Source organism: Battus philenor, unplaced genomic scaffold, assembly GCF_028537555.1.
Source record: "Battus philenor isolate CCGP_79_NKW_IND1 unplaced genomic scaffold, ilBatPhil1.0.hap1 SCAF_25, whole genome shotgun sequence".
Taxonomy (NCBI): Eukaryota; Metazoa; Arthropoda; class Insecta; order Lepidoptera; family Papilionidae; genus Battus; species Battus philenor.
In genome coordinates, this window is record NW_027181688.1 from 2,509,912 (window position 1) to 2,522,162 (window position 12,251).

General features: G+C 32.7%; 1 protein-coding gene across 1 annotated transcript in view; it reads right to left on the bottom strand.

Annotated features, from left to right (window-relative positions):
- The window catches only part of LOC137924905 (protein amalgam-like), a 232,715-nt gene that overhangs the window by 202,360 nt on the left and 18,104 nt on the right, over nt 1–12,251 (bottom strand). The window contains exon 2 of the mRNA XM_068768298.1: nt 1,088–1,312. Coding sequence (XP_068624399.1) covers nt 1,088–1,154 — 67 coding nt within the window. The 5' untranslated portion in view covers nt 1,155–1,312. The remainder of the gene's footprint in view (nt 1–1,087; nt 1,313–12,251) is intronic.

Below are 12,251 nucleotides of genomic sequence, written 5' to 3' on the forward strand. Positions count from 1 at the left end.
AAAGTAAAAACACATGTTAATTTATATATTTATTAATTGAAATTAAATTAAAACTACTCAAAATAAAATTTTGTATCTGTTATGTAAAATATACGTAACATTAAATTAACATAAAATAAACTATAAATAAAATAACATAAGCAATAAGTCAATATTTTTAATGAGAAGGATGAACCTGATGCTTTAGTAGTAAATTATCAACATTTGGCGTCAATTTTGTAAGGGTTAATCTTAAATCTCCTCGGCTAATGATGTCCAGTCTGTGGACCCCCATTTTCATTTCATGGACCCCCAAATTATTTTTCGCTAACGTAGACACCTTGCAGGTTGTCATAGACCCCTAGGGGTCGATATAGACCACTTTGGGAATCATTGATCTAGTGTAAGACCTGGAAGGTTGCGTCCATCGACTGACATACGCATTAAGGCTGTCTTTACTGAAAGAAAGTAACACTCATATAATGTCTCTGAATTAACATATAATATGTTTTGAGATGTTTATTAAACTAATAAAAATGTTTCCGGGATACAATCTTATATGATTCAAGCTATTTTTGCATTAATTATATGGAACTGTCACTGGTCATAGACAAGTTTCCAGAGGATTGACAGCAGCGTCCTTTGCAGGTCCTCTCTATCTTCAGGGAGACCTATACCTTGCAGTGATTATCTCATTAAGATCATTGAAGGTCATCAAATTATAACAAAAATTGTGAGGCACTATTTTAAATTTTACAATACAGACCCATGTAATATCTCTGAATTGGAGGAGGACACGGTCTTAGTCCAACTCTTCACAGAGCACGAGGGATTCTCTGAGTACCTTCATAGGTTTAAGTTCAAAGAGGATTCCTGGTGCTTCTGTGAACCGGTCGTGGACTGCAGAGTAATAGAATGGAGAGAAAGATAATATTAAGTATGCAGGGAAGTGAAAAGAAATAAAAAACAGATGTGGAAATATTAATTGTAAAGATATATAGATCTTTGTTCCCACAAAAATAGGACCTTTTTCCGATATTTTCGTCCGTAAAAAATATATTTTTTTTATTAATAAAGCTTGCGATAAAATTTAAAAAAAGGAACGTACCTGATATCTGTAAGAAGCAGATCATCATCATAACAGCTGTGCAGCACAAGATTCTTCTCAACTCCATGTTTGCAGTTACTTCTGTATCTCTCTCACAAGAACAAAGCACTACAAATTGAACCCGGTGATATTTTATTTTATACAAAAATAAACTCTATTACAATAGGCACTGAGTTCCACTAGCACTGAAGGCACATTCCTTATCTGTTAGGCACTTTTGGAAATCTGTAAAGAATAAAAAATAAAATTAGTAAAACATATGAAAAGTCAGTTATTACTAAGAATAATTTTCTCTTAGCCGGGCGCAAATAAAAACATGTATTATCTAAAAACCATAAAGGGTATGTCTGTTAAGGGATTTTTTTCCGAAAGACAGTATATTTTTCTTTTATCCTTTTACCCTTAAAAATTAGAATTGAATATATATAAATACTTGAGTCTCGTTACTGACATTTACGCCCTATTGAACCAACGATGTAATAATCACATATCATCAGATGATCCCCACCATCATTTTAGTTATAGGATGTCCACAACTGGACTTGGTCTCTCCCACAGATTTCTAATAAGACCGTTGGAGACGATATTAAAATGGTTGAATTTCCTACTCTGCTCTTTCCGATTCGTAGTATCCACTACAGAATCATAAGGCTCTAGCGGACGATCACATAAGGTACAATTATAAATAATGACGATGTAGGTTATGATGATGATAATTGCGATGGTGATGATGATAATTGTGATGGTGGTGGTTGTGAGCCCAGAACCACCTGGTGATGAGTATAATGGAGATGAGTATGCTGGTGATGATGAGGATGGTGTTGCTGATAATTGTGATGATGATGCTGATGGTTGTGGTGATGTTGATGATGAGGATGATGGCGATGTTGGTGGTGATGATCGTAGTGGTGGTGGTGGTAATGATAATTGTGATGGTGGTGGTGGTGGCGAGGATAATGAAGCAAAACAGTTAAATAATGACTATTTCAACTATAACTACATATAAACTAATATTAGGGGGACCGGAAAGTAATGTAGTTTCTTTAGACATATTTGACAGGAAAACTGATTTTAACCGCTTCGGCATTGATTTCTATACTAGATGACAAAAGGTTGTTGATAACGAATGTAACTTAAGAAGAAGAAGTCGCGTGAATATAACTTAAGAAAGAGACATTACTATACGGTCCCACTAATACAAACACACTGAGACTTAAATAAAATTTGCTTATTAAATTTATCGATACGAAAATATTAACGTAAGTGCATTTTGATAGAAGAATAAGCTATACTATATTAAAATATTTTTTTATAAAAAGATTTAAAAATCCGCATGTAACCTTTTTGGTCGTTCACCAGTATTGTATTGGCATTTATAACTTTTACCTGTTGTTGAAGAAAACTAAAGGCGATTGCAATCTTGTCTTTAAAACCGTGGGTCCTTATCTCCTAGACAGGGAGTATTCTTAACCTAAATCATCATACGCCACCTGTACTTTGATATTACAAAGCGCAATATAAAGACTGCTGTTGAGAATCGCCCAAATTTAATCCCATCAACTGAAGGACTTGGATGTTTTATTCATTTTTGGAGTGTTGATACTCCGTTTAATTAAAACTTCCGCTGTGCTTTTTACAGATTATTTTTGATACAGATTTATCGTAGAAAATCTAGTTTTAAAAGTTTTTAACACTTTACCGCAGTCCTTTACGTAGTGACGCTACTGAACCGGACATATGCGCCGCGAAGTGTGCACATTGCATGGCGGTAAGCTGATATTCAAATTTTCTCATTCGTGTTACATATATAAAGATTTTACTGGTATATTAATTAAAAATAGAAGTTAGGATAATTGTTAGTAATGTATTTGGCTGTGATAAATCATAAAACAGGGATCTACACGTAAGTCCACATTACAAGGTGGATGCCAGCTAACTCCGGCGCTGGTAACGAAAGGGTTAAAATAATTAAGGTTTAGGGGTACCGCAGGAACTTCACTTCGGGCCGGTACATTATTTACTTCCCAGTGGAGGGCAAACTTTTTGACGCTCTATAAAGTGTCTCCGAGTGTCTCCGAGCGTCTCCGAGAATCTCCGAGTCTCCGAGTGTATCCAAATATCTCCATTTACACCAGTATGCGTTCAGTATTCCCAGTCGACTTCCAAATAAATGAGTTCCGATTCCATATACGTACATAGGATATCGCAATGGCATAATAAATGTTCTCTGTCTCTGTCTACAGCTAGACGTATCGACTAATAGCAGTATGTAATATGAAATGCGGTAATATCAAAACAATTAACCTAATTAAGGGAATCATATGAATAACGGCATATAGTACTTTACTTGCTTTCATAAATGATATACGTTAGGAAATTTCAATTTCAAATTGAGAAGTCGAACGTTATCAAATTCTTAATTTGAAATTTGATTTAATAACAGATAAATTGTTGGTAATAGGTTTTTCATTCGAGATTTGTGTAGCATCGAATTAAATCGATAAATTTTTTTTTTCAATACATGTGTAATCAGTGCCGTTTTACTTATAAGAAGGAATCTATTATATTTTTCACGATTACTTTTATTATTTAGAAATAAATACATATATACTTAACTACATAAGGTGATCACACTGAAATATGCTAAATAGATTTTTATTTTCTACTGTAATGCAACACGCTAATGACTTTTGGTAGTATAGTTTGCACAGACAGATAATAAACAATAATTAACATTACTATGCAATTATCTGAATTTTTAACGCTATTTTGGACTATATTATCATTACAATTTTTATTATTTTCAAAACCATTGATTTTCTAGTACGGTGTACCATACATTAATTGTACACTTAACAATCATCCTGTATATAGAGTGCCTTTAATTGAAGGTAATTAAACATATGAAGGCTCAGTTCTCTTAACTTGTATCAACATAACAATATAAAGCTTGGTTAATATTTTTAAAGAAAGTTGATATTTACTTAGCTGTTTAAAAATGTAGCATTAAATGTATTTATTAAAAAAAAAATATGCGTCTGTCTAAAACAGCGATCGATCAATACAGATTATACTAATAAAAAACATATGCACATCGATCCTATAATGATCTATCTATCGGACAGGAAACGCGTACTTATGGCGGGGCTGGTGTTTTAAAAATAAACTCATGAATTTATTGACTTATCCCAGCTTCCTCTCCCAGCATCTTTGATCTTTGTTAGCTCAACAACTTTAAGAATCGTTGCAACTCCACGTTGTGATAGGCTGAAAACAAAATGGCCGAAAGGAATTTCGTTTTCATTTGTTATTGCAAATGATTTTTTTGGCGGGAAAGATTAACTGTCAATTTGACATGAATGACTTGACTTTTTTTTCTAAAAAAAAATAATATGTTGTTAAAAATGTTATTTAATCTACATGGTGATAAGTTATTAGAGTAAAAGTTTTAAAGGTCAACATCTATTTCTTTTCTTTACATTCTTTATTTTACACGCTAGAAAATATATATATTCCTGTATAACGGTAAAGAAAAAATACAATGAGCGGTTATCACACGAGGTAATTTATTTCAGACAACTATAGTATGGAAACAGTAGAGAGATAAATAACGGGTAGTTTTCGTGTACATATACATACAAACGTATATATTTATAATACAGTGTAATACATAATTATACAATAATAAATTAAAACACCAAACTAACTTGGATCACACTTATCTCAGAAAGAATGAATAATAAATAGTCTAGTAAATATTTGATTTAGAAGTGAGACTGATCTAATGAGTAAACAATGATTATTTAATATAAACACATATTTTTAATTATTATGTATATCACTGGCTGCCGAGAGAACTTTATCGAATATCAACCTGCCTTGTGAGGTGGTACTTCGAAAAATTCGTTATAAAATAACTTCTACTCGGAATATCTTTTTAGAGTTCTGCAAAAAGGTAATAGAAGAAACAAAAACAAGAAATAAATAATTAAAAAATCAGAACATGGATAAATAAAATAATAAACAGAAGTGACAAAATAGCTAAAATATTAGAAATATAAGAAAAGGACCAATACATAGCTACTTCCGCCATGCAGCAGTAGTCGTGCAATAAAGTGCACCGCCAGCCCGCTAATAAATGCGCATGCTGCATACTCAATACAGAGTCCATGGCTCTGTGTATGGCACAGATCGGTGTAACATTACTCCTGAGGATGCCCCGTGGAGGGGTGAAACACGTGTTGAGTGATTTAACGGTAGTAGTTGTGTAATTTCAGTAAATAAGTAAGATATTTCTAGAAGGAATATTGGATTTGAAAACCTTTAACGGCGTATGTTGTTTTTTTTTTATAAAGTCTGATATTAGCGTCTGTGTTTTAAATTTCTAAAATATCTCTCTCATCTAAAATTTTAAATTATATTAAGATTATAAGACAAGCTCTGCTGAAAAAGAAATTATGTACAAAAGAGTTTGTATATATAGGTGTAGATAGATATTCCATTCAAAAATATAAAGTGAGCAATATATCTATGATAAGGGAAATGTTTCGCAAACACCTTATCTAGCAAATGGTCACGATAGTTCGCTCGGGGTCGGCTTGTCTGTTTTTAACGTCCACGCCTGCAGCCAGATATAGGAGTGGGTTTGGATGTAACATTATCAGTGAAACGAGCGTAATTTTATATCACTAGATTGGGAGTCACTTTACTTGTTGAATGTGCGTTGTAAATTCTTATTTATTTCGTTATGTATACACATACTTTAAGGATTGAAATGGGTGAAAGTAAACCTCATTCGTTGTCAATTAATGTATGGTGCAATAGACGTTACGGACAGTCCTTTGTGCAGGGCGTGCCTGGAGGAAGACGAGACATCTGCTCACGTACTACTTCGGTGTACGGGAGAAGCACCCTTCAGGGTTACTCATCAAGGATCGCCGGCAACATTAAGGGTCTACTAGGATTGGGAACCACAACGCAAAGTGAACACTGCCGCTTAGTTGACATGAGAAGACACCTTATCTAAAAATCTACAATATATTTCCAGAAATAATACATATAAATTAGGATAACTACATATTAAAATTCATTGTTTACCGTCTTTCATGCAGACTTCGTACTGCTAGAAATTACTGGCCTATCCTATTTTAAGATAACTTTTCGTGACAATACTTCCTCTTCCCCACTCCTTCAGTCAATATGATCAAATACTATTAGTATTTCAAATACATACAATGACAAAAGATTCCAAATAAGTCTTGATGTATGCTCCCTTTAAGGTCCAAAGTAAAGTCAACTGTAACATCAATAGTCTAATAATTACGTATCATGCCCTTAAAGTGGGAATGTTACTCAACCATTTGGTCCGCCGTTGATGCGTGTCGACCTTGATCGACGTGGGCATACATATGTGGGAGGCATTATGTATCCATTTCTTATATTTTGTAATGTTCAAATAAGAATAACCTAAATCTAGAGATTCAAATATATCGAATTTGACAAACATTTTACTTATTTTGTAGGTAAATCTGTATATATAAATATATAACTTGATTATATTATATATCATCATCTTCCTCGTTTATAGCCAAATGTTTCAACATACTGGCCGTTCGATTATGGAATGATTTACTGCTGAATATAAGACGTGCTAACTATTTTCAAGAAAATGGTCTAAAACTATTTACTAGCCCTATGATTATCTAATATATTCAGGCGTTACTTTGCGGAATTCCATCCTAAGTAAAAAAAGGACTAATATATTGCTACTTTAGCTATGTAGCAGTAATCGTGCAATAAAGTACACCGCCCGCCAGCCTAAAGAATGCGAAACACAACTACCACCGTTAAATCACTCAAAACGTGTTTCACCCCTCCAAGGGGCATCCTCAGGAGTATCCCACGCTACCTATGTGACGTTTTGTCAGTCGTGCGACAGAGATAACGCTCTACGAACCATAAATTAGCCGATTGTCTCTTTCCAAAGGTCGATGTGCAATATCGCCGGGTACTGTACAATTCTACGGCAGAAACCTTGTAATACCTCATTTACAATATTTTCTCCTTCTTAATCTCCTATTTACTATTTCAAATCACTTAACTCTGTCTTACGATTATTTTATGTGGATCTATATTTTAATGTTATAATTACGCATTCGTGCCATATATTAATGTAATACAGGGGTGAGCAACCTTTTAACCATCAAGAAGCCAATTTAAATTTTAAAATAGTTTAGCGGGACGCACATAAAGTAACACTTTTTAATTATCTACATAACTATATTTATAATAAAAATAAGAATTGAAAAATGTTAAATAAAAAAGAGTAAGTTGATAAAATAAATACCATTTCCGAGATGCTTAGCAGCATAAACATGTTAAAAGAGTCGCAAGTGGCCCGCGAGCCGAGTATTGTACACCCCTGATTGAGAAGACATTTAGCAAGTGTGATTTTTTTGTTTCACGTGTTTATAGTTAATTAATTTATTTTTATTCGATTAAATCTTTTCTATCTTAGCGTTATCTTATATACTAATTTATTATCTATTTATATTATACTATTTCTACTGTCTTATTTATACTATATCAAATATAATCTGCGGTCGGCGCCGTAGTTCCGTCAGGAAACCTTATGCTAATATTCCTCACCAGTATATCATTTCAAATAAACCTGTCACAAACATTTACAGAGAAGATTTTTTAGTACTATACATTTAACAATAAGGTGAATATAAACACTTGAAATGCCAGATGTGATGAGATCGCTAAGAAGATATATAATAAAAAAAAATATTGAATTACTAAAAAAAATTCATTTTGAATTACGAACAGTGTATTTACGTGTGTATAACTTCACAGATATATGTTGTATTGTCACACACACATATAAATATTATGACAATACTTTCCTAATTCGAACCCCAGTAGGTTTTTCGATTATTGCAGGGGTACATTCTGCAAGCAAAAAACAGATTTACGATATTCTATGGGTCGTTAATTTTTATTTCCTTACAAATGTGGCCTCCTCAGAAGATATCTATGGGGAGATAGACTGTTATCACCACGCTTGGCAGGCAAGTTGGCAATCAGAGTGTGGTATTATTGTACTCGGAGAACGCTGCTGCCCATCTTCTAGAAGCTTATTTCTGAGGAGTGGCAACCCTATGTATTTAACGCACTAATTGTGATTTATATAAGTTTGTATTCCAGGAATATAACACGCGACCTTCGATTCCAAGTCACAATTGTCTAGTTAGGCTGCCACTCTTCGATGAAGCACATATACTTAAATAAAGAAAAGAAGACGCGAAATAATATATAATAACTTAAGTAAGAAAAGGACCAATATATAGCTACTTATTGGTCCTTTTCAAACTTAGGATGGACTTGACTTTGACCGCAAAATAACGCCTGAATCCATTAGATATATTTTAACATTTTGATAAATCGATTTCTTTGTCGATTTTTATATTAATAGGTTATATATAATGAAATTAAAATAAGATCTCGACTATTGACAGTGTGCTTGCGCTAGAATGGTCGACATTCTCTGTTCAAACATAAGGCTTCGTTCAAAAACACGACCTAATATACCTGAGGGATACAACACCTGCATCTTAGTGCTAAAGGTGATATATAAACAAAGATAGATTTAACCATTTGTTATTTAAATTTTTACAATTATGGTGTTGTTACATAAATTTAAATTTTTTTTCGCGAAAATGTTCCTTTATAAAAGGACAATGTTAAGGGCTATGGCATATTTAAAGAGAATTTTAGAAAATATTGGAGAAAAGACTTTACTGATGTATGTCGAAGAGTTCCTCGTAAGAGGTACAGTCATGGAGACAATCTTTTATTATAATATATATATATATGTATATATATATATATGAATTATACATTTTTGTTACCAAATAATATGTCTTCTAAAAAAATTAATAGATTTCTTTTTATAAATAAAACGGCACTGATTACACATGTATTGAAAAATTAAAATTAAAATTTATCGATTTAATTTAATGCCATCGAAATCTCGTTTGCAAAACCTATATAAATATAAATATACATACATGTATACATATATCTATATATAAATATATGTGTGTGTATATATATATATATAGCCTGAGCAGTGGTGGAATCGACACGATCACAAGTAATGCATGGCATACGGCCAGCACCATCATCTTCGTGGCGATTACGGTATATTCCCTCCTAGATATCTTTGGGGGAAGGAAGTGGGTGTCTATAGGCAGATGGGATAATATTGATGACTTTGTATATATAGTATTAAAGTTTATTCGTTCGTTAAACTTTTATAACAGTTGGGTGTTTTAAAAAAAATATGAAGCAACTAAGATCACAACTCTAATCATAGTGTTGCGCTAACTGTAATTATGTACAATAAAAAATCGATAATAACCGATAAGAATTCACAACGGTGGATCATTTATAATCAAAATGACAGCTCGTTTTGTTTTCGGTTCGTAAACTGGTACGAAACTGGTTTGGCATACTAGCCGGTATATAAATATTTATTTACATAATACCGGTTTAGAATTCCATTCATATTTTCACGTTACGTTTACAACTTGATAATAATGTATTGTAAATTCGTTTGTGGTATGTTGTTTTTCTAAAGCTATATATATTAGGGGGACAGGAAAGTAATGTCGCTTTCTTAAGTTAAATTCACTCGACTACATTTTTAACAAGTTTTTATTACTAATCAACAATATATTTACCTTCATCAACAACATTTTGCCATTTAGTATAAAAATCAATGCCGGAGCGGTTAAAAATCAATCGGTTCTTCTGTAAAATATGTCAACAGAAACGACATTACTTTCCGGTCGCCCCTAATATATATAACATATATATTATTCCAATAGTGTGTTCCAAATTTTTCAATAAGAAATTTATTTTTTAACAGACACTAAAGGTATAACAAAACGTAAAATATTCAATTCGATTCAAATGATTTAACATCACCGGATTATTTTTATCATTAGATAATATTAATAGGATAATGTTAATAGTATTGCCAAAAGTCAAAAACATTACCATCCGGCAATTTGACAAAGTTTTATGAAATATTTTGATCGACATATATGCAAGATAGTAATGGACTTCGGCTTGAATAATGCAATAAAATATAGTTATTTCATTTTTAATTATTCAAATTTCTCATTGGATAACTTAATAGGATTAAATGATTTTCCTAGCACCGAGCATAAAAACTTACTGTTTCATATTAAAAAAATGTACATCTTTTTTTAGCGTAAAGAAAGCGTGAATATAAGAAAACAAAACATGTTTTTCTTTCAGCGAAGTTCATATTTTAGATCCATTTCGGGCGCAATTAGAAATGATAAATGGGTATTATTACGGAATGACAGCCTACTTTAGGATCCCCTAGTAGGGGCCTGAAAGCCTACTCACTATTTGAAGCGTAGTCTAAAGCGATCTAAGACCTCGACAGCCTTCCAATTCGGTGAAAATTAATATGTAGGGATATGATCCGAGGCTCTCTAGGAAGCCCCCGAACTTCTCTACCTTAAAAGAGGCTTTTGGGGTAAGCGCTCTCAGCATCTTGCCCAGGCGCACCCATGGATACCGCAAATACCACTTAAACAACAGTGTAAGAAGGTGAAAGAAACATTAACATCAATGTCAATATACCAAAATTTAATAATTTTTCCTCATTTTAAATTTTAAGTACAACCTTTTACTCGTATATTAAATTCCTATAATAATATCGTTTATAATGATAGCAATATTTTACTTCCAAAATAAGAAAAAAATGCCGCAGTGTATTTAAAGTTTTACCAAATAGATGAAAAATGTGTTATTATCCCAATAAAGAAATACAGACGGGTTTAATTTCGCAAAACTTGATTTTACCATACAGTAGAAAAAAAATTCTCTCATTCGGCTGTGAATTTCTTACACAAATATGGGTCAGTAGATTTCCGAGAGGTCAACAAACATCACACTGGACAAATATTGACCTCACGTTCGCTTTCTATTAAGAAAGTGATTATTTTGGTTTTGTATATGGTTCCAACAGGCAGCTCGTATGCGAGAATTTATTATTTATTAATATTTGTATCTATTTTCATTTCAGAATCTAATGTTTCCATAAAATATAAGAAAGTAACAAAATTTACTTAAAGGCTATAATACTAATTTTAAAAAAGTTTCTTAATGTAAAAATTTACTTAAGATAATTATTAATAGTAGTGTTTATTTTGCCATTCACAATTTCTGTTTCTTTCTTTCTTACACATCACGCGCGACAACAGTTAAAATATCATTGCTACTGTTACATATTCTATATCATATATCACCATTCTTCTTTCTTCTTGAAGTGCCTCTTTAACTAGTGGAGGTTGGCTATCAGCTTCCTGCTCTCTTCCTTATTTTTGGTTCTGCGTAATAGCTCAGCAGCGCTGGCGATTCCGGTCCACTCTCTAATGTTACGAAGCCACGACTTCTTTCTCCTACCAACCTTCCTTTTACCAGCGACCTTTCCCATCATGATAAGTTGAAGGAGATTGTATCGTTGGTGTCGAAGAACGTGTCCCAAGTAAGCGATTTTCCTTCGTTTTACTAAGCATTAGTGCGCGTATATGGCCGATTCGTTTCAGAAATATTCATAAATATATAAGAATAATTTTCTCCGACCATTTCAATATATTAATAACTCAATTACCGTTCTGATTTAACTGTATATCACAGAAGCAAACCGTAGAACAGAAATCTCGTTGTAAGCATATCGTTATTCAAATTGCTATTTAACATAGCATCTATGCTATAAAGTTATAACGATTTATTGTGAAATGCTGTTGCCCGGGGTCACTGGAGCGACTTTCTTGATAAAGAGCCCTTTGATATAGATAGACATTCGTCAAAGTTTCATAGTGGGCCATCGCTATCTGAGAGTCAAAGGTAAGTCCAATATCTTTATTGCATTCGTTTGAATTTGTTTTACGTAACATTCGTGCGCATACGCATTCGTTATTACATATTTCTATTCAGTATTTTTTTGTAAATTAATTACATTTTTCACAGAGGTTTTATATGTGTGAAATACATGGTCTTATCTATAGCGTAGTCTTATGGTCAACGCGTAATATCTACAAATAAATGAATTAATTCT